The sequence below is a fragment of the Aristolochia californica genome, unplaced genomic scaffold, assembly GCF_029961685.1.
Source record: "Aristolochia californica isolate CCGP_79_NKW_82.1479 unplaced genomic scaffold, dmAriCali1.0.hap1 SCAF_3, whole genome shotgun sequence".
NCBI lineage: Eukaryota > Viridiplantae > Streptophyta > Magnoliopsida > Piperales > Aristolochiaceae > Aristolochia > Aristolochia californica.
The window spans coordinates 43,604,523-43,627,684 of NW_027181992.1; the positions used below are offsets into that span (position 1 = coordinate 43,604,523).

At 42.0% G+C, this 23,162-nt stretch overlaps 1 protein-coding gene across 3 annotated transcripts; it reads left to right on the forward strand.

Annotated features, from left to right (window-relative positions):
- Nucleotides 1-38: 38 nt before the first annotated feature.
- LOC137958892 (uncharacterized) lies at nucleotides 39-22,326 on the forward strand. 3 transcript variants are annotated; one of them, XM_068806093.1, is made up of 20 exons: nucleotides 39-154; nucleotides 593-650; nucleotides 2,021-2,130; nucleotides 2,264-2,422; nucleotides 3,335-3,397; nucleotides 3,495-3,584; nucleotides 3,719-4,027; nucleotides 4,191-4,288; nucleotides 4,410-4,445; nucleotides 4,561-4,681; nucleotides 4,754-4,990; nucleotides 9,694-9,789; nucleotides 9,890-9,955; nucleotides 10,136-10,174; nucleotides 10,260-10,394; nucleotides 10,552-10,919; nucleotides 20,320-20,413; nucleotides 21,143-21,319; nucleotides 21,491-21,635; nucleotides 21,759-22,326. In XM_068806093.1, the coding sequence occupies exons 3-19, from the start codon at nucleotides 2,032-2,034 to the stop codon at nucleotides 21,587-21,589; spliced, it is 2,286 nt and encodes a 761-aa protein (XP_068662194.1). In that variant the 5' UTR covers nucleotides 39-154; nucleotides 593-650; nucleotides 2,021-2,031; the 3' UTR covers nucleotides 21,590-21,635; nucleotides 21,759-22,326. The 3 variants fall into 3 exon arrangements, 2 of the variants coding, with proteins under 2 accessions (XP_068662194.1, XP_068662193.1); XR_011114018.1 differs by lacking the exons at nucleotides 39-154; nucleotides 593-650 and having other exon boundaries at nucleotides 2,008-2,130; nucleotides 21,759-21,805; nucleotides 21,881-22,326; XM_068806092.1 differs by lacking the exons at nucleotides 39-154; nucleotides 593-650 and having other exon boundaries at nucleotides 2,008-2,130.
- Nucleotides 22,327-23,162: the final 836 nt, after the last annotated feature.

Sequence of the window (23,162 nt, forward strand, 5' to 3'; positions counted from 1 at the left end):
CTTCCTTCTCTATCTATCTCAGAAGCCAAGCTGGAGAGATGTCCTGGTTTTGCTTCCGAACTTCATCCTCGTCGTCCGGCAATTCTCAGAATTGACGTCCGTAGATACTGACTGTAGCGGACGATTTAATCTGTTCGCAAGTCCGTTTTCTCAGGTTAGTTTCGAGTTTCGATTCCCCCCGCTGCCGATATCTTAACCCTAAGTTCTGTTGCTTCCGTTTTGAAATCGGTGGGCTTTTTTTTCCCCCGGATAGCTTCTGTTCTTTTTTTATATCTGTCGATTGTTTGGATTTTTTTTCGAACTTCGAGGGTGTTGGATCAAGTGCAATTGGTTGGAGAGTCTGTCTTTCTTTGTTTCTATCGAGTCGCTTTGTGTTGATGGAATTGATTAAAGATTATTTTATTAGCAGTGAATTTTCCTATTTCTTTCTTCCATTTGTACTGCTTTGTTATTGCTGTTTGACTTCTGTGGCAGCAGTCTCGAGATTTTGTTTTGACCGGAGGTTGTGGGGGGCTGTATTCGTTTAACTGAAGTATCTGACTGTGGTTTAGTACAATTTCTGACAAAATTTGCGTTTTTATTTTATATGCAGAGCCATTTCATCTGTTTTTGTTCCTGAACAAGGTGATCTAAAGTGGTATTATCTCCAGGTAGGAAATTTTCTCTGTGAAATTGAAATTTGGTTTTGTTATTTTATCCTTATTGATATTTGACGAGGGAGAGGATCCTTCATTGGAAACAAGATGTCACTAACGAGCTTTGTCATTTAATGCATTGTGCAAATGCATAAGCATATGCGTAAGTTTTTGGCTTTTTGAAAGAACGAAAATGCTTTAGCAATAGGCCTCATGTCGCAAATGCATATGCATATGGTTTAGTTGTTGGTTTTATGAAAGCACAAAGATGTTTTTTCATTAGGCCTCGTATACCATTCTTGGTTTTGTTTAGAACTAAAGCGGCCTGTTATATTTTATTTGGTGGAGATTGCTTACTCTTAGGATTTTGATTATGTAGTAAAATGTGCTTCAGAGTCCAGATTTGTTTTTAGTGTCTGTGATAATTGTAATCTGTTGCTGATTTTTGGCCTCTTTGGAACCGGTGATTCCATTCTTGCGGTGGGCTTGGTTTCTGGGCGACGAGTTGATAGCTTTTGGCTCTTAAGAGGATGAGAAACCATGTATTCCCAAGGAGGAAAGTGAACAACAAACTATGTCTTGCCAAAGGGGAAGGGGACAAGAAACCATGTTCTGGGGAAGAAAAAGTTTACATGTATTTATATCCACATTACTAAATCGAGAAAATCATTGACTTTTGTTATCTGCTTCTCAGTGATAATTGCATCGTTTATCTAGCGAGAATTTAAAAGTTAGTTTTGGGAGACAATGGAAGAACTCTCAAAACATAACAGTCAAAAGGGATTCTTTTTGGCAAATGGCATATTTGGCTTGCTTATCGTTTACCCGTTGCTTTGTTTGAAGTTTCTAGCCTAAGAACTTTAGGAACTTCAATCATTGGTGGTGTTAGGAACTTTATTAGAGCAAAGACAACTAATGCTTTGAGTTTGAAATCTGTAAATACGAGTCCTATGATAATTTGAGGGGACATTGATGCTTTGGGAGCTTTTCTATCATTTATTTAGATCAAGAAATCAGGCATGTTATCTTCTCTTGTCTTTCCTTCTGTCTGGAATATTATGAAAAATAACATTAGAAGAATCAACAGTCACTTGGAATAGTCATTCAAGAAGACCATTATAATTTCTTACAATTTTTCAAGTTTGCACAATTAGGTGATGTCTTCCAACTGTTGATTGAATATTTTTGTTTCTCTAGATATTAGAGTTGTGGCTTTGAAAATTTTAAGTTGAACCGGATGGAAGTCTGTGAGTTAGGGAGGGAATATTTCTTGTGGGTTATATTTTATTGCTAGGAATGCTAATGCTTTAGCAATGCCTTGGCAGGAAAGCAAAAATGGAATGAATTAGTGGCTTATTGTGTTATATGTTTGATGACTGTTTCAGGAACATCTGCAATGCACCGAGTGGGCAGTGCAGGGAACACCAGCAATTCAACCCGTCCTCGCAAAGAGAAGCGGTTAACTTATGTGCTGAATGATGCAGATGACACTAAGGTTGGAGGCAAGCCTTCATCTTTTGTGGTCTTTCTTCTCATCTGCTTCCTTCTAGTGTTGTTATTTTTTTGTCCAGATTTTCTATAGGTTTAAACAGTTATGTATAAGATTCTGTTGTTTACATTGTTTTCAGCATTGTGCGGGCATCAATTGCCTTTCTGTTCTAAAGTCATCTGGACCTGATAGTTGCGATTATCTCTTTACTGGAAGCCGAGACGGTACACTAAAGAGATGGGCCCTTTCTGAGGATGCAGCAACTTGCTCTGCAACATTTGAGTCACATGTTGATTGGGTATTTGCCTTGTGCCAATTTTTTGTGTTGTACAAAACTGTGGAGGAATGTACATGAATTAACATAGATAACAACCCTGGGTTTTTTGAATTTGGTAATTCAACTGTGTGAGATTCGTCTTGACTGCAATTTTACCAATACTTAAACACTTCAATGCAGGCATTGTTTTATAAGACCTTTTAGTTCTAGGCTGTGAATCAGAAAATGATGGTAAGGCTTGTTAAAGAATAGTCCCACATAGATTAGTGAGTACACAGATCTTGAGTTTATTAGTTGGAAAAGAAGTTTCTTAAATTGGCTAGTCATTTTGGGATGGGTCTTGGACCCAACTTTACATGGTATCAGAGCAGGTACTCATATGTGGGCCTACACCTAAACTATACACTTGTAGAGCCACAAAAGAGGACCTACACCTAAACTATTCGCTTGTAGAGCCACAAAAGAGGGCCTACACCTAAACTATCCACTTTTAGAGCCACAAAAGAGGGCCTACACCTAAAATTATTCACCTGTAGAGCCACTAAAGAGGCCTACACCTAAACTATCCACTTGTAGAGTCACATAAAATGGCCTACACGTGAGGGGGAGTGTTAAGGAATAGTCCCACATGGATTAGTGATTACAAAGATCTTGAGTTTATTACTTAGGAAAGAGGTTTCCTAAATTGGCTAGTCATTTTGGGATGGGTCTTGGACCCAACTTTACAAGTCTTATTTAGATAAAGGAGATCTCTTTTAATATTTGTAACAGCATTGAAAACTCTAGTGATCTTTGTTGATGCTTCATCCATAAGAGCCTGTTCAGTTATTTCCGGCTATTTTATGTCTAAAATGATGAACTCCCAGTGCTTCATCTTGATGGATTAGTTTAAATTTGGAATAGATTGTTGAATTTCCACCTTGTTCCACACAGGTTAATGATGTTGTTTTTGCTGGTGAGACTCTTGTCTCCTGTTCGTCAGATACCACCCTCAAGGTTTGTCAAGTTTTAGTTTTTCATCTTTGTTGTTTAAACTCTGTTGCATTGAGTATTATATGACATTTTAGCTACTGATCTATTGGGTGACTCCCAGACATGGAACTGCTTTTCTGATGGGATTTGTACCAGAACTTTACGGCAACATTCTGATTACATTACATGCCTTGCTGCTGCTGAAAAAAATGTAATTTCTCTCATTCTGTCTCCCTCTCTCTTTCTCTCTCTCTGATTATTTAAAGAATGAGTATTTTATGTTGGATGCTTTCTGTTATTGGTTACTTTGAATCTCTGATCTTTTTGTAGTGACTTGCATTTTAGAGCAATATTGTTACCTCTGGGGGCCTTGGAGGAGAAGTTTTTATATGGGACATCGAGGCAGCTCTTCTTCCAATTGCAAAGTCAAGCGAGCCAGTAGAAGATGAAAGTTCTAATGGAATAGTTGCTTCAGGAAACTCTGGGCTTCCTATCGCGAGTTTGCGATCCATTAGTTCTAATAGTAGCATTTCTGTGCATACGGTGCAGTCACATGCTTACAGCCCAATTGCTGCCAAAGGCCATAAAGATTCAGTTTATGCCTTAGCGATGAATGATAGTGGAACCCTACTTGTTTCAGGTGGAACCGAGAAGGTGAGTTATTATGCTCTCTGTTGGTGCCTTTTTTTTTGGTATCTCTTTTATGATGTGGATCTCTATAGAACTCTGAAACAATTGTATATTACTCTGCTTCTTTTCTCTTGTACTCATGGAACACACAGTATTTGATTATTTTAATCACTTCCTTTTTCCATAGGTTGTGCGTGTTTGGGATCCTAGAACTGGTTCAAAGAATATGAAGCTTAGAGGTCATACTGATAATATTAGGGCTCTCCTTCTGGATTCTACTGGCAGGTTGGTTGGCTTTGCCTCTCACTCTTTGTTGTGCATTACATAAAATTCTAACAGTTAAAAAAAAGAAACTGTTTATGAGCTTGATTAATCTGAGTTTTGCCTTACTTTCTTTTGAATGCAGATATTGTTTATCAGGATCTTCAGATTCTATGATTCGGTAAGTTAGTTTATCATTTTTGTCAGCAGTGAGACTGTCAATTCTTGATCTCAGTGTGTTCTAGTGGCTGCATTGTATTTTCTTCTAATTTTTTTATTTTCATTTCCATATGTAGCCTATGGGATCTTGGTCAACAGCGATGTATACACTCTTATGCTGTTCATACAGACTCTGTCTGGGCACTTGCTAGCACTCCCTCATTTAGCCATGTTTATAGTGGTGGCAGGGACCTCTCTGTAAGTTTTCTTGTATTTTGTGTTGCCACAATGTTCTGGCATCTGATAGCCTGCTGTACTTTGTTGTCTCAGTTGTACCTTACTGACTTGGCAACGAGAGAGAGTATTTTGCTTTGCACCAAAGAACATCCTATCTTGCAGATAGCCCTGCAAGATGATAGCATATGGGTTGCAACTACTGATACATCTGTGCATAAGTGGCCAGCCGAAGGGCAGAATCCTCAGAAGGTTTTTCAAAAGGGTGGTTCATTTTTAGCTGGCAACTTGTCTTTTACAAGAGCAAGGGCTTGCTTAGAAGGATCTACTCCAGTAAGTGTATATCTAAAGAATCCTAAATGTTATGAGGTGTCAGTGGTACATTTAAAGCCTCTAGGTCGAATTTCATTTCAGCTGTACAATCTTTTTCTGTCTTGTAAATTTATTTTTTATCATTCAAATTTAAAATAAAAGCACTTTAAAAAAATTATAAGAAAGGAAAGGAAATCATGAATCTGAGGTTGGGACATGGAGCAAGTGGCCACATTTTATGTTTGTTGATATGGTGTCCTGGTTTAATGACATCATAAACAAGTTCTCTCTCATTAAAAGGTAGCTGTTCGTCAAGTTTCCTAGGCATTGCCTTGTCAACTGATATCATGAATTCAGTGTCTGTTGACTTTCTTCTTCCTGTGTAATTCTATTTGAAATGCTAACTTGATTTTAAAGCTTGTGTACTTCACAATGACCATTCTTGGCAAGTATGTAACGGAATGATCTTTTTCTTAAGCCTTTTTTTTTAAAAATAGTGCTGACTTATATTAAAAGCAAGGGGAACCGTCCCAAACAATGAGAGATTTGTGGGAAGTTCCAAATTTAGCTAGCCTATCAGCCAAAAAATTGGTTGACCTAGGAATGTGATTCCAAGTACAAGTAATTGAAGATACAATATCTACATAGATGAAATAATTGGCCAATGCTGCCAGGGGGGGGGGGGGGTGTGTGCTGATGACCACTTTAGAGTCCCCTTCAATCATCAACTTCCCTTGAGACAGTCTTTGAAAATCTTCAAACCAAAATGAAGAGCATTCACCTCTAAGTTCAACTTAATGAAATCACTAGGGGGAGGCTCCCACTTTGCCATGATTGGGGACCCTCTAGAAGATACCAATTCCATCGAAGGGGGACACCAGCCTGGGAAGCAAATTCCTTTTTGGTGTGGAGCCAATTGGAAACCATACCCTCGGCGCAAGAGACCGTACTATCCAGATTGCTGAATTTGGAATTGAATCTCCGATTATTTCTCTCGAGCCATAGACACCAAGGGGTGTGAGCAAAGCATGTAGAGAGCAGTAGCTTGCCAATTTTAGGCATGTGAGTTCCCCAACACCATCTGAAAAGTGCCGAATAGATCTTGATGGAGGCCCACTTGAATACCAATTTTTTGGCAGACTGCCATCCAAACTCTCCACCATAGCGTAGATGAACATGTTGAATTCACTCCTCACATATGCCACAGAGGGGGCAGGTACTATCTGGGGGCAGTGAAGCCTCTCCTGTGAAGGTTGTCTCCAGTGAGGATTTACTCTTTGATGGCTGTCAAAATAAAGAATTTTATTTTGTTGGAAGCTAAAAGTCTCCAGGTGAGATTCGCCTTTTGCTCTGGCAGACTGGGGACATCTTCCTTGATGCGGGAATAGGTTGAAGCGACTATGAATATACCACTGATGCTAGGCTTCCTAATCAATTTATCTGGCACTCGCTCTTGGATGATGGTACTACTGAGACTGGATAGAAGCGAGAAGGCTATAGCTTCATCATCATTCAAGCTTTGACGGAAGAGAAGACTCGAATGATTACTCCAAGATTCTGCTACTGAGCATGATAGGTCCATAGAAATCCTGGAAAGCCCCGAGTACTCTTTAGAATGGGGTTGGGAACCGCACCACTCATCGGGCCAGAACAAGAGAGTCCTCCCATTTTCTGGGTAGAAGGAGGTTGTGGCCTTGAAGGTTGGAAGCAACATATAAACGGATTTCTATATCAGGAATAGACGGCGGGGAGCGCCTACCTTTCTCCACTAACGCCCTGGAATCTGAAGATAGTAGTATACCATATTTCTCCACGAATTTCTATGGTTGGCATAAAGGTTCCAAATCCACTTAAGCAGGTGGGCATTATTCATATCCATTATAGGTCTTATGCCCATCCCACCCCTATCATGAGGCTGACAAATCTCCTTCCAACTGACCAAATGATATCTGAACGTGTCTTCTGGACCTCTCCAAAGGAAGCGACAACAAATAACATCAATCTTTGATCACACGGAGGCTGGACACTTAATAAAAGACAGGAGGTAATTTGGCAAGCCAACCAAGCAAAATTTTAACTGAGTGAGTCGACCTGCTGTGGATAGGAGCTTGCCCCGCCAAGTTGCAAGTTTTCCAATTTCTCGATTAGAGGGGACCAGAGCCCAGTCGTGGGTCAAGAATAAAAAAGGGGAAGACCCAAATATGTAGTTGGCGTGTTCTCCAGAGTGCATCCTAGGAAATCAGCCATATCTCTAAGCTCAACTCCATCAATGTAGTATCCCAGGAGTGGTTTTCCTCCAATTTATATTTTGACCCGAAGCCAACTCAAATAGACCAAGAACAACTCTCAACTTCTTGATCTGATCCATAGTGCCCACACCGAAACAAATGTTATCATTCGCAAACTGAAGAATTGGAATATCAAAAGCTGTTGTATCCGCTGTGGGGAGAAGCCACCCAAAGCCCTTAAGTGAATAAATCAGAGAGGAAAGATATTTCGCCACCACATTGAAAAGTAAAGGGGACAGGAGGTCCCCCTGACGGATGCCTCGAGTGTCTTTAAAATATCCACACATCGTACCATTCAGAAGCACCGAATAATTGGCCAAGGAGATACAACTTTGAATCCAGAACCTCCACTTATCACCTAATCCCTTTTTTTTCCAGAAGAATATCAAGAAGCTTCCAATTGACTATTGATTGCCTTTTCAAAATCTAGTTTGAGAATAAATCTGGGAAGCTTCAAGGTCTTGAAATGATGAAGAAGCTCATGACAACCCATAGCTGAGTCTAGGATATTCCTCCTTTTGATGAAGGCATTCTGCCCCTTGTGGATAGTAATCAAAAGAACTGCTCGGAGATGATTGGCAAAGAGACGTGCAATTACTTTATAGGTGCTGGTGGTGAGGCTGATAGGCCAAAATTCTGAAGGAAGCTTTGCCTGTATTTTTTGGGAATAAGGGCGATGACTGAAGCCCCTATACTCTTCAAAGCAATGTCACAATGGTAGAACGAGTGAACCATGTGGGCTATGTCTTCACCAATGAGAGGCCAGCAGTGTTGATAGAATTCACCATTGAATTCGTCCGGGCCCGAAGCACAATCTAGAGGGAGCCCCATAGTTGCTTTCTCGATTTCTCAACTAGAGAAGGGGAGCTCAATAAGATTGGCGGCTGCAGTAGGGATAACCATAAGATTAACTCGTTGAAAGAAGGGCCAAATTGACTGACCTTCAGTGTAGAGATCTGCAAAAAATCTCACCAGATTGTTAGAAATAAAGCCTCTGTCTGAGGTAATATCACCATTGACATAGAGTGATATGATGCGATTGGCTCTTCTCTTGGCAGTGGCCACGATATGAAAAAATTTAGTATTGGCATCTCCCTCTGAAAGCCAATTGAATAGGGCTCTCTGCTTCCAATGTACAACCTAGCGATGATCGAAGGCTTGCAGTTGCCCCTTGAGAGCATAATGCCAAGCCGATTTAGTAGAGGTCAAGCTTTTCTAGACTCCTTATCAGTGTCAATGATGGCCACCTGAGCAAGGGCGGAAGCTTTCTCCGCTGCACGGGTGGATTGATGCTCAAGGACCGCAGAACGCAAAAGGGGATTGAGAAGCTTGAGTTTCACCGAGAGGAGACTCCCTATTTAGCAAGAGCATCAACTACATAATTGGCAGATCTAGGAACATGAGACCAAATACAAGTAATGCGGGGTAGAATGTTCATAATAGCATAGAAAGTATCCCAATTTCACCACGACGGGGTGGAGGAAGAGGAGAACCATCCAATAATAATCACAGCAGAGTCTCCCTCAATATGGAGCGAACTGGAAAGATGATCAAGGAAGATGGTGAGGCTGCTCAGGAGGGCTTGAAGCTCGATAGAAGTGGAGTAAGAGATGCCCACAGGGCCAGAGTATGGCATGAGCTGGTTACTGCCTGAATCTCTAAAAACATCACCAAAGCCGGCCATGTCGGGGTTGCCAAGAGAATTGCCATCAAAATTTAGTTTGATGTAGCACGGCTGAGGGGTTTGCCACTCCTGCATAGTGGGAGGCCTAGTTGGGGAGCCCATTTGAGCAAGGGCACGCCAACTGTCTTTGAGAGGGCGACTCATGAGAGATGAAAACTCCTTCCTAGAATGAAGCCATGAGGAGATGAAGCCAATGATAGAGGAGGTGACCCTTTCCGAAAAGAGACATTTAACATTGAATTGCCTATTGTTGCCCTCCTTCCAGATACCCTGAGGTATGAACGCAATACAAACAGATATGAGCATCTTTCCCAATTTGGGGAGAGAGACCCCAAAAAAGATGCTGCAGACCGACAGGAGATCCCAAGGCAAATATAATTGAAGGCCCACCTGACTGAGAGTACTCATCCAAACTGACCAAGAGAAGGGGCATGATAGGAGAAGGTGGCTGATAGAACTATATGTTATCCTCCCGAAGAAACATTGTGCTGTATATGTGAAATTATTATAAAATAAATTCTATTAGTTCATTCAATAATTGTAATATAAATTTTAGTAAAAAAAATTTTTGAACATGGTTTTAATAAAAAATTAAAATGTGCTTTTGTTAAATTTGGACTTTAGGAGTCTGAGACTACTTTTACCCCTCATTGAGCTATAAGCTGGTTGTGGTTTCTATAGACCTTGTATTTTTTTATGGTTGCTTTTATTTGATTGACAGGTCCATTTACTGAACCATTACATTACTGCAGGTTCCCGTTTATAATGAACCATTATTAACTATTCCTGGAACTCCAGCCATAGTTCAACATGAGATCTTGAACAATAGAAGGCAGGTCCTTACTAAAGTGAGTATTCTAGCTGCCACTGCTTTATACTATTTTCTGTAATTATTTTTTCTATTTTTTGAACGATTATCCTGAATGATTTTGATGATGTCTTCAATAGGATGCTGCTGGCACGGTAAAACTGTGGGAGATCACTAGGGGTGCTGTGGTTGAGGACTATGGCAAAGTAAAATGTTTCAATTTTTTTTTTATGCGCTTTCAATTATTATTTTTGATTATTTTGAACTTTTAGGATTTATTTACTTATTACATGGTATTTTAATAGTTTATAAGCTTTTTTTATTTGGATCTATCTTTATTTTCTGTGAAGAGACCATAATTATCTCTTTTTAAATGGATCTTATAGGTTTCATTTGAAGAGAAGAAGGAAGAACTGTTCGAAATGGTATCTTGGTTTGAACTGTATCATAATCTGTATGTTTGCATATTTGCTCCTCTTGCTGAAAATATCCCACTGCCTAACTATTCAGGTTAGCATTCCGGCATGGTTTACCATGGACACACGGCTTGGGAGCTTGTCTGTGCATTTGGATACCCCTCAGTGCTTTTCAGCAGAAATGTATGCTGTTGACTTAAACATTACAGGGGCGTCTGAGGAAGTCAAGGTAATTTTCTGTTTTCATTTGCCAGTACAAGTTGGATCAATTTGTTCGCTGAAATGAAAAGAAGTATGGTTATATGAGGTGACAAATGATAGAAGATAATTATTTGTTTTGCTTAAATTACTATTGGCATTTACTGCAGCATGAGTTAATTGTGCAGATTAATCTAGCCCAGGAGACTCTTCGTGGTTTACTGGTTCATTGGTTAGCCAAAAGAAGACAGAAAAGTGGATCTCAAGCTTCTGCTAATGGTGATATTCCCTCAATAGGAAAAGACATTCCTATTCGAAGTCATTCCCATTCAAGAACTGAGGTGGAGGATGGTGCTGATAACCACAGTGGTCTGGTGCTCCCTTCTTTTGAGTTTTCTACGGTCTCTCCTCCTTCCATCATTACTGAGGGTTCTCAGGGTGGTCCCTGGAGAAAGAAAATCACTGAATTGGATGGGACTGAAGATGAAAAGGATCTTCCATGGTGGTGTCTGGATTGTGTATTGAATGGCCGAATGCCACCGAGAGAAAATTCCAAGTAAGATCAGTTTTTATGCATTTTCTGCTTTTGGAACTGTTGCTTTTATTCTTTATGTATTCCATATTTATCCTTTCTTTGTGTTGGTTGATAATACTTTCGTTGTCAAACGTCATCAAGAGAAGCTAATTTTGATGCTCTCTAATCTGATTTTCTTTTTCTTGCAGTCACTATCTATTTCATAATTTTCTTATGTGTTATTGCATCGTTGTATTGTCAAATTTTTCAAGACTATTGTTTCACTCATGTTTATAGGTAATTAATGTGTACTTCTGAGATTGCAAAGATTGGGAAATGGAAAATAGACAAAGCACCTGATTTGTAATTCACTTGCAAAATAGCATGTTTAGGGAGTTTTTCCTAGTTTGATAAGGCTACTGGGTGAGATAAACTTTGTTACCTTATTACTTGATTAGCTTGCATTATTTGACTATTTTTAGTACTAGAAAACCACAATCCTCACTGTGGGTATAAGTTGCCTTTTTTGGATGTTATGTATGAACATTATCAATGTCCATATTAGTTAGTCAAGGTCTAATGGCGCTTGCCTCAGTGCTCTCATTTACTAATGTGCATATCAGGTTTTTAATATCTCCATTCTTCAATATGCGGATGATACCATCATTTTTGGGATCGGTAATGTGGAAGGAACTAGAAGGATCAAAGTTGTCTTGGGACTATTTGAACTAGCCTTAGAGCAGAACGTTAACTGAGGGAAAACTTCTTTCATGGGTTTCAATGTCAATCATGTGTTACTAGATGAGATGGCGAATATCTTTGGATGTAATACATCTAGCATCCCGTCCACCTACCTTGGTCCCCCCCCCCCCCCCTCTTCAATGACCGCATGAACCAAAGTCTATGGAACCTTGTGGTGGAGAAGATCGAGACTTGTCTGGCAACTTGTAAGGGCCTTTTTCTCAACAAAGTAGGAAGGCTCATTCTCCTAAAATCTTGTATTGCAGGCATCCTGAACTATGATTTGTCCTTTATGGTTTGCCCGCTTCCATATTTAATGCCATTGATAAGTTAAAAAGAAGATTTCTATGGAGAGGATCAAGTGATACTTTTTAAGTACCATTTGATCAATTGGGAGGAAGTCTATTTGCCAAAAAATATGGGAGGTTAGGGATTCGGAAATTGAAGGATATGAACCAAGTTATGCTCTTAAAATGGATTTGGAAATTCAACACAGTTTCTTCTAATCTTTGGAAGGAAATGGTTACTGTTAACCTTGGTTGTCCTTCTCCATGGTGGACTTCAGGAGGCAGTCGAAGATGTCTATCTTCAATTTGGAGATCACTATATCTACTTATCCCCAAATTCTCCTCAGCCGTTAGATTCTTTGTTGGAAACGACAGATCTATAAAATTTTGGGAGGATTGGTGGGAGGGTCAGGAGCCTTTATAGTCATCGTTCAGGAATCTTTTCCTCCTATCATTACGAAGGGAGATATCAGTTGCAGAGGCTTTCGAGGGGGATGGTTTGAACTTGCACCCCAGAAGAGGTCTTTCTGATACTGAGGCTTTGGAGGCAAGCAGGTGGATGGAATCTTTGCACTCTTTCAGATTGAGATCTTCAGCAGTAGACAAGCTGATTCCGTGACCTGACAAAAGCGGAATTTTCTCTGTCCTCTGCTTACAAATTTATCAATGGCTGGCACTTAAATGAAAGGGATCATGAGATTTTCTTTACATGGCGTCTTTGTGCCCTGCCAAAGAATTTTTTTTTTATTATGGAGCGCTTGCCAAGGAAAGATACTCACGGCAAACGTGATCAGAAGAAGAGGACACCCAGCTATTGACCCTCTCTGGCCTTTCTACAACTCTGAGGTAGAAACTGTTAGTTACATCTTGCTTCAGTGTTCTTTCTCGTGGAATGTGTGGATTTCCATCCTCAGTAAGATGGGGCTGCAATTATGTATGCCAGCAGATTTGACCTCTTTTAGCAAGTTGCTCATTGTACTCCCTTTCCTTGGCTTGGAAAGCTTATGATATCTGTTTGCACTAGTTTTATCTCGTGGGTGCTTTGGAATGAGCGCAACTGCAGGCGTTTTGATGCTAGAAGTGACTCTGCAGTAAGGGTCGCTGATCGTGTGGTGGGCCAGATTTCAGCTTGGCTCCTCACCAAGAAGCCCTTCTCCTCCTTTGCTGGTTCCTCTATTCGTGATAATTGGAACAACATAGCAAAAATGCAGTTTAGAACCAAGATCCCTATCATGTAGGAATGGACCCCCCAAAGCATGGTTTCCTGAAGTTAAATTTTGATGGTTCTTCTTTCGGCAATCCTGGAATTGTTGGCTTTGGTGGAGTTATCTCGGATCCCTTAAAAAATCAGTGCTTCTCGTATACTGGCCCGTTAGGCATTGTTGACTCAACGACGGCTGAACTTCAAGGTCTTCTCAATGGGCTCCACGTTTTCAGAGATAATTGTAGTGGTCCCCTTCACATTGAGGGGGACTCAAAGGTGGTAATTGGTTGGTGCAAATGCGCACATCCCCTAGCACCCCCCCCCCCCCCCCCCCCCCCCCCCCTCCGCGCGCTTGTGGCGTCATTGGGACTCTTTTTGGGAGATTCTTGAAATTGCCTCTCAATTTTCTTGTATTTGGTCTCACATTCCGAGATCTGCTAACTCGGTAGTAGATGTGTTAGTCAAGTTGGGAACAACCCTTCAATCTCTTGTTGTTAGGGATTTGCTCCTCGATTCTTTGTAATTCTCTTTGTTATTATATACATTTTTTTAAAACGAGAGAGGAGTGGAGCGACTTAGGTGATTTGGGGTGAATTTTCGCTTAACCTGCGCCGTTAGCGATCGTATCATGCACCAAAAACCCCAAATGAGAGAGAGAGAGAGCTCTCCCGACGGTCACCGTCCCTACGGCCGGTGACTAGACCACCGCTACCCAGGCAAGGCTACCGCGAGCCTTTCCGACGCCGAGAGAAGGCTCGACGATGCTGCGACGAGAAGAAACAAAGGAAATGTCTCTTCACGATGAGGAAGAAAAACTCACAAACGGTCGGATCCGTCCAACCACCGCTCCGACGAGCTTTCTGAGGCTCTGACGGAGGAAGACGAAGCTCGCTGGACGACAGTCTCTCGCCGGAAGAAACGAAATAGTCTTTTCCGCTTCAGCTACGGAAAATGCAGAGTTATCGTCGAGAGAGTCGTCCGAAAATCAGGTCCGGTGATCCTTATCTCTTCAGCCGACGGGTTAAAACTTTTATTCATCTGTGTCCCAGTAGAAGCGATCCACAACTTCATGCTTCAGTTCCAGAGAGCTACCACGGAAATTGAGAAATCCCGTGAACTCTGGTCACGTGACTCAATTTTTCTCTTCTCGGTGACTACCTTCCGTGGTCACCGGGAATGTCGGATCACCCACAGAAGAGGAACTTCCATTTTAGCCTGATTATTCATACCCGAGGCCACAAACTCGGGTTTTGGCTGGAATGAGCTAGCCGCTGCACTCCAAAGCCTCTCCCTGGTGCTAGCCATAGCAGAAGCGCCAATCCGCCCCGGTGATGCCAGAGTAAGATTTCCACCTCTCCTCCCAGAAACCCAACGCCACCAGAACACCCTCCCGACATCCCCTCCTGCTCCTAACAGCACCCCCTCCTCCCAGAAAATTCCTGATTTGCCCCAAAAACATACCTCAGTCCCCCCTGCTCCCACAAAAACACCCAAAATCATCCAAATCCCACCAAACCCTTCTCCATGACAGGCACTAAATTTTGACTCGCTCCATTCTTGTCCAAACATCCCCCGACATCATCAAATCCAGCATTCTTCACTAGCTGATTGATGAACTTCACCTCCCTTACACTCCCAGAATCTCCTATCTCAGTCCCCAAACTTGGCTTGTTCATTTCGGAACCTAGGAGGAGTCTTCTACGGCTCTTGCCATCATACCCCACACCAGATCTGGCATCATCGGGGTCACAGAGTGGCTCCCCTCGGCACCCTCCAGCCAGTACGGCCAATGGGTCATAGTTACAGGGCTATTGAGCTATGGCAGAACGTGGTCTTTTCGAGAGTCGTATCTGAGTTTGGCTCTATCATTGCTTTGGACCAACTCACGGAGCACTGACACTGTCTGGATGAGGCCCGGATCCTCATCAATCCTCTTCACCCATGTGAAGGGCAACACTTCAGATGCGTTATGGTGGATAAAGCGCGATATTGGATCTGTATCAGCATCGCTGCGATGGATGATTTTAGAGATGTGGGCCCCGAAAGCACAATCAAACCTCGGGAAATCACACAGCCAACCAATGCGAAAATTACCCTTCCGATACAGAGTCCGAAAGTAGTGAGCGCGCTCCTCGTGCCCACATGCAAAACAATTCTCCCCCTCCCGTTGTATCCTACCAGCGCCGAGCTAGAGGTCAGCAGAGACAACTTCTACAGGGAGGACCTAGTGCCACCACTTGATACCCCTGCAACTCAGAGACGAGAGATTTCATCATTCCAGAGCTGGGTGAACGAGCTCAAGTGTTTGTGGCAGCTCTCCAGTCAGAACAACACAAATACGACCCAAAAACCTGGGCCCAGATAGTGGCAATTGCCAAGGTGATGGGAACCGTCTTCACGGAACCTCTCCCGGGAGATAACCACCCATATGAGAAATCAAAGAAGATGCATAATGATCAATGATTATCCTCTCCTGGAATGTCCAAGGAATTGGGTCCTTGCATCGCCGCTCCTCCATTCGGGACCTCCTTGCCTCTACTAAGGCAAATGTTGTTGTTCTCCAAGAAACCAAGGTGGCTTCTCTACCCCTTGGATACATCCGTGAGTTGTGGGACCCAAAGGAGCCCAGCTGAGCTTCAGTGGATGCAGTGGGATCGGCAGGCGGTATCCTACTATGTGGGACACCGGTACTATTGAGGTGCTTGATCGTTGCTGCGGCTCTTACTCCCTTGTCATCAAGCTGCGAGACAAAGGTTCGGGGAACATTTGGTGCCTAGTTGGTGTCTACGGCCCTACCAGACACCATGAGCGCCACCTATTTTGGGAGGATCTATTAAGGACTTGTCAGATGTGGCCTATTACTTTGATGCTTGTGGGTGACTTCAATGTCACTCGCTTCTGCCATGAGAAATCCCCGCCGTCCCGGAGAATCACAACCTCAATGAGATTATTTGCTCATTTTATTGGCAGCTGGGACCTTGATGAGATTACCCTATCTGGGAAGATAGCCCCGTCCTCTCAAAGCTGGACCAATTCTTAGCCAACAATGATTGGCTTCAGCTCTACAGCAATGTCTTCGACAAAGTGCTCAATAGAGTCGTCTCTGATCATTGGCCGATTATGGTTGATACCCATTTTGGCAGTTGGGGCCCCTCCCCCCTTTCAGATTCAACAATAATTGGATGGCAGACCCCTCTTTTGATCTATCTCTCAAATCCTTTTGGAAGATTATGATCGTTGCTGGCCTGAGCGGGTGGACCTATCAAGCTCAAGATGTTGAAACCACTGCTGAGGTCTTGGGCCTCCGTAAAGAAGGCCTCTTTCTCGGCTGTGAGAACCAATGCCCTTGCTCAGATAGCCGCTTTCGACTTTGAGGAGGAAGTCAGAGGTCTCTCTTCTCCGGAAGTCTCTCAGAGGTATGCCCTTCAAGGGCAATTGCAGTCCTTCGCCCACAACGAGTTAGTGCATTGGAAGCAACGTGCAAGATTCAAATGGCTCTCCAATGGGGATGCTAATACTAAATTCTTCCTTGCAGTCGCCTTTGCACGAAGAAGGGCCAACCGCATTGCCATGCTTAGTGTCAACGGTGAGGCCACTTCGGTCCGAGCCATTATTTTCGACTCACTGGTGAATATTTTTGCAGATTTATACTCTGATCACCAGCCATTCCGGCCCTTCTTCCAAAGGGTTAACCTCCAGGTTATTCTATCAGCTGCAGCTAGTCTCATCGAGCTCCCCTTCTCTAGTCGGGAAATTGAAATTGCATCCCTTGGTCTTCCTTTGGATCGTGCTCCGGGCCCAGATGGATTCAATGGGGAATTTTATCGTCGTTGCTGGCCCTTCATCAGAGAAAACATTTCCAGCATGGCCTACTCCTTTTATCAGCATGACGTTAGATATAGGAGTATCAGAGCCTCTTTCATTGCCCTCATCCTTAAAAAAGATGGGGCAAAGCTCCCATCCGACTTCCGACCGATCGGTCTCACTACCAGTGCATATAAGGTGATTGCGCGCCTCCTTGCTAGTCGTCTCTGGGCAATCCTTCCTATTGCCATTCACCATGGCCAAAGTGCTTTTATTAAGGGAAGAAACATTCTTGATTCAGCCATGGCATGTCATGAACTTAGTCATCATTTCAAGGTCCGAAAGCTCCCTAGATTCATCTTCAAGCTTGACTTCGAAAAGGCATTTGACAAAGTTAACTGGAAGTTTCTGGACACCCTGTTGGAGAAGATGGGATTCGGAGAAAAATGGGGCTTCTGGATCCAAAGCTGCATCTCCTATGCAAGCTACTCCGTCCTTCTCAACGAAACAATTTGTGGGTATTTTAAGCGAACCAGGGGAATCAGATAGGGAGACCCCCTGCTCTTCAACGTGGTGCCAGAATATCTATCCTCCTTGTTCTACTCGGCCAAGAACATGGGATGGCTCCTTTCCACGACTGATTGCACAACCTTTGATATTCCGATTCTCCAGTTTGCGGATGATACTATTTGCTTCGGGGTTAGTACTATGGATCAGATCAGAAAATTGCGTGCCGTGCTGGGATTTATTTGAATTGGCTTCTGGTCAGAACATAAACTGGGGAAAAACCACTCTTCTTGGCTATCACATTGATGCAGTTGGGCTTCGGGATATGGCGGACTACTTGGGATGCTCTGTGGGAAATATGTCAACTACATATCTTGGGCTCCCACTTTTTGATTCTCGGCCTTCGGCGTCACTATGGTCCCCCCTCATTGAGAAATTTGAAAAGAGGCTAGCCACTTGGAGGGGTAAACTCTTATCAACAGCGGGGCGTCTCACTCTCCTCAAGTCTTGTCTGGCGGGGCTGCCAAATTATCTGTTATCATTCATGCACTGTTCATCCTCTGTTTGCTCCAAAATTGATGCCATCCGTCGACGATTTCTATGGAGAGGATCAGAAGACACATTCAGATACCAACTGGTCAGTTGAGGATATTTGCATGCCTCATAATAGGGGAGGATTGGGCATCCGACCTACAAGAGAAATGAACAAAGCTCTTATGCTCAAATGGATTTGGAATTTCAACAACAAGCATAACAGTTTATGGAGGAATATGGTGAAATTCTACCTTCAGTTTTCGGGTGCCTAGTGGAGAGAGGGCGGCGCTGCTTGCCTCCTATCCCTAATATGGAAATCAATTTTCAAGCTTCTTCCAGTATTCAGAGATGCTACCTCGTTTCACACGGGCAATGGAAAGACCCTTCTCTTCTGGTTGGACGAATGGTGTTGCCACCAATCTCTCTCGGAGGACTTCCTGGGGCTGCATAGGGTGGCAAGTGACCTCTCTTGCTCTGTGGCTGATTCATGGAGTGATCACTCGTGGAGTCTCCCGTTCCGTCAGGGATTAAATGATGAGGAATCGTTGGCTTTTTGTTCTCTCCTTACCAAACTCAGCAGTACTATTATCCGGGAGCACTTACTTGATAAGCTGATTTGGAAGCCCAATAATAATGGCCGATTCACTGTCACTTCGGCTTACTCTCATATCAGAAAGCAAGACTACAGTACTCATGAGCACAAGGTGAATCTGGCTTGGAAACTCTCAGCGCCAAGCAAAATCAAAATTTTCGTGTGGTCAGCCATCAGAGAACAAATTCTTACTTCAGACAACCTTCATAGAAGAGGCTTCACTGCTCCCGATCTTTCTTGTCCCCTTTGCGGTGAGTGCGAAGAGAGTCCAGCATGTCCTCTTACACTGGATTTTCATGGCAAGTTTGGATGAAGATCTTTTAGAAAATTGGGCTCCAATTGGGGCTACATCAGGACCTCTTTGGCACCTTTGAGATGGTTCAAGGGATTCTCCTTCCTCGGCTGGGCAAGTTAATTCTTTCAGCGTGTTTTGCGCATGTTCCATGGTGCATTTGGCTCGAGCGGAAATACTGAAGATTCAACTCCAAAGCTAGCACCCCAGACAACACGGCTTCTCATGCCATTGGCCTCATCTCGAGTTGGCTTCATACAAAGAAGGATTTTGCCACTCTATCAGGGGTTTCCCTTCAGGAAAATTGGAATTTGATTGCTCATATGTCTAGCCCCAACAGAGCTCCGAGTATGGCTATCTGGGATCCTCTCCTTTGCGACTGCATAAAACTAAATTTTGATGGTAGTGCTATTGGATGTCTTGGGCCAGTAGGAGCAGGTGGTGTGTTTAGAGGTCACAATGGAGACCCTATTCTTTCTTATGCTGGTTCGATGGGCATTGCCGATTCTAATATTGCTGAAGTTAGTGCTCTGTTGTTCAGCCTCCAAATCTTCAGGGATCGTCTCCATGACAAGTTAATCATTGAAGGTGACTCGAAGACAATTATTAGTTGGTGTTCCAAAGACAACCTCTCCCCTTGGCACCACTAGCCCATCAATGATAGTATTACTGAAATTGTATCTTCTACACATTGTAATTGGAATCTCATTCCTAGATCAACCAACTCTTTAGGTGATAAATTGGCAAAATTCGGAACTTCCCAGCAATCTCTCATTGTTTGGGAAGGTTTCCCTCCTTTGTAATATGCTCTCTTGAGCTTTTGCCTTAATAAAAATCAGCATTATTAAAAAAAAAAATATATAAATCTTTTTCAGAAAAAAAAAAAAAAAGTTTTGTCCTGGAATGAAATTATTGAAGACAAAGTTTGGGTCCTGACATATACAGTCCTGAAAAAAGCCCTGGTCACTTTCTCCTCTACCAGCATTCTATAATATCTCCTTCTCATAGTTATCAAAGAAAAGGAATCATGTTGGGTAAAAACAATAATACTGGACTCATGCTGTGGTCTGCCAACCACTAACAAATATCAGCACTAGCAGAAGTCATAAATATATATTTATGGTGATTGATGATCTAGCAGTTCTTTGCAAAACCAAGATCATATAGCTGTCTCAGGTTGAACTTTGCTATGTCCACTAAGGGATTGAAAATTGCATTTTAAATTGGTGCCAATCTGTAGACAGGAGTCATGGGTCCAAGTAAAATAGAAATTCTATTTACTAGAAAGCCATGTGTTCTGAGTCTTGTCAGACAGTAGTGTGATGAATAGTAATTCTGCCCGACCCTAGCAAGTTGGATTCTTGGTGACTAATGTGAATTCCCTGGCTTTATTAGTGCTGGACTTTCACGGCAATAGCTTTGTTCATTTACTTCAACATATCTGCAAAACAGTTTTCACAATGAATCTTGCTTTCCTGCAGGTGCAGCTTCTATTTGCATCCATGTGAAGGTTCTACAGTTCAAGTCCTCACACAAGGAAAATTGAGTGCCCCACGAATATTGAGAATACACAAAGTAATACTTCTGTGCCTTTATTCTTACTGGCACTTAATTCCTTGAAAATCTTATTCTATATCAATTTTCTGAGTTTTTCATGCACTGGCTACTTTTTTGGAATGACTAGCATAAGTTTCATGAAAGGAGCAGATAGAGGATCCTTTTGATCCTAAATCTAGAAGATGAGGAAAATCATAGTCTTTGCAATTGTGAAAGTTTTACTGAAATTTTTTTGAGCAAATGATGTTCTGATGTTTGAGGCAAAAAAATCTTCTGACATTTGAGGCAAATAATCTTCATGTTCCAGCCATTACAAAGAGCATTGTGGAGTTGTATGGAGATGTAAGTATATTGCACTGGTCCAGAAGTACTGCAGAAATAAGAGAAAGAGGAGGAGATCTTCTCTTGGTGCCAAGCAAGTAGAGCACTTACATCCGTAGGGGTGTTTTCTTGTATAAATTAGTAAACTTATCAGTTTGGAGGATATAAAGCATAGAGAATCTCCTGCTTTATGTTTTGTTGCTATTTGGTCAAACTATTTAACTGGTGCATCGAAGTATTAACTAGGACTGCCACTTTTTGCTTTTGCTCTGTATTATGTTTTACTAAATTAGCAAGTTAAGTTTTGCTGCATGTTTCATCTATGTTATTAGACATTATTCTTTTTTTGTGGGTATATGAGAAACTCTGACAGCATGTGTTCACTTTCTTTCTGGTTCTGTTGTGGCAATACTGTGGGGTCTACAGGTTGTCAACTATGTTATAGAAAAGATGGTTCTGGATAAAACAGTAGATGGGGGAAACTCAGATGGCCAGTTTACTTCGGGACAATCACAACTTCCATCCCTTGGAGACGGTGCTTTTCGGTCTGGCTTGAAGACTTGGAAGCTAAAGCCTCACATAGAGATTTTGTGTAATAACCAGGCGAGTACTTTTATACCCTTCTGAGTTAGTGTGGCTTTTGTGATGCACTTTCCTCCAAGTCCGGAGTTAATTCTAATAGTCCTTGGTAAATTCTGGAATGATGTTGGACTACATGTTCTTTAAACTGTCACATTTATTATCTTATACCAGAATCCATGTAACTTCTTGCAGGTCCTATCCCCAGATATGAGCTTGGCCACAGTTCGGGCATATATATGGAAAAAGCCAGATGACTTGATCCTCAATTACAGAGTGGTGCCAAGCAGATGATACATGGACACTACCTTGATATGTAACTGCCCATCAAAACTACTAGGTGTGAATTTAGATTGAAAGAGTTATTTTTCCTTGTTTTGGTGTCTCCAAGTTACAATAGAGATTCTCTTTTCTTTACCTTTAAATTTTTTTTTTTTTTTTTTGTGTGTGTGTGTGTGTGTAGATCTGAATGTTGGCTTGGTCAGCGGGCAAGTGACGGAGCTAAAGCAGGTGGGCTCTCGGTCTTCGGCTTGATATGTATAATAGCTAGTTTGCTACTGATTCTTGCGTACTTCTCTTGTAAAGTCGGAAGTTCTATCTTTCAGTGAAGCTTATATTCTTTGGAGGTTGCTTCCCGATTTCAGTTGGACATGTTCACAAGGGGGGGTGTAGGTTATTTTCCAGCCCTTGTGAAGGGTATCTGTGGCAGTCTGAAGGAGCTCAAATAGAAGTCAGTGCTGGCTGTATCTGGGAGGGCAGTAAGAGCAATCTGCTGTCGGGGAGCTGAGAGATAATGTCGAAAGAATGTTGTAGATGTGAAATTCTGGTATCTTACTGCTATAGGAAGTAATTTGCCAATGAAATAAAATAGTTTCAGTCTTATCGGTTTCTGAAATTTTGTTTTAGTTTTTTTTGCTTTTTTTTTTTTTTGTGAATTACTGGCCAATTTTGCATTCAAAATAGTGACTTGGTTATTGTTTCATACAGCTGAATGTTATTTCAGAAATTAATGCAGTAAAATTGAGTATGCAGCTGAATATTTTTCTTGCTAAATATATGCATGTAGAAGAGTTTCATTAGAGGCCTTGGTATGGCTTCTGCTTTGGTCCTGTTTTAATCTTTTTCCTCTTTCTCTAAGAACAAGACAAATTTATGAGTTCCTCACTACTCATCCAAAGGAATCAAGGATATCATGTGATCGATCAGTGCAGGTTGCTGTTGCTCACCATCTGTCTCCTTTAAAACGTCTCGTCTCCGGTCACATGATTCTCCCTCTAGATTTAAAAAAAGGAGCGTCATCCAATCACTTCTTTGCACAGTGCACAGAGTTTGTTCGATGGCTTATCTCATATCTAAAATGATCAGAAAGCAATGGAACGAATTGAGAGAGGAAAAAGAGTCTTCAGTCTATGTGATTGTCATGGCCTCCCCTCCATTTTTGTTAGGTGGAGTTGGAGGTCCACCTTGTATACCTCCTCTCGCAAGGAAGGTGTGTCCCTTACTGTCCTCTCTGAAGTGATTGAACGCTTATTTCGAGCTAACACAGAGACAAAATAAAAAAAAATGGGCCTAATAGAATACATATTTTCATTACTTTATGCTTACTCTTGCGTATGATACGCTCACAGAGAAAAAAACAGTGGGGAAAGAGAAAAAAGTCATATTGGCTCTTACCTCGTTTCTGATAGAAAAGATGAGTAAGGCTGATCTCCCTATCTCATCTATATGCATCCAATTTCAATTGTGAAACAGGTGAGCTTGACCCTTCAGGGACTTTCTCATAATGGGGAGTCCAATGGGGTGATTGATGCCGTTCACTCTTCTTGCATTTCGTCCTACATTTTTTAAAAAAGATTTTTTTTTCTAC

What these genes read in the sequence shown, in the direction of transcription:
- LOC137958892 (XM_068806092.1), top strand. Translation starts at nt 2,008, where the DNA reads ATGACTGTTTCAGGAACATCTGCAATGCACCGAGTGGGCAGTGCAGGG. An exon ending in TTGCTGCTGCTGAAAAAAAT is followed by an intron (nt 3,585 to 3,718) that starts GTAATTTCTCTC and finishes CTTGCATTTTAG; the next exon opens with AGCAATATTGTTACCTCTGG. An exon ending in AGGAAGAACTGTTCGAAATG is followed by an intron (nt 10,175 to 10,259) that starts GTATCTTGGTTT and finishes CTAACTATTCAG; the next exon opens with GTTAGCATTCCGGCATGGTT.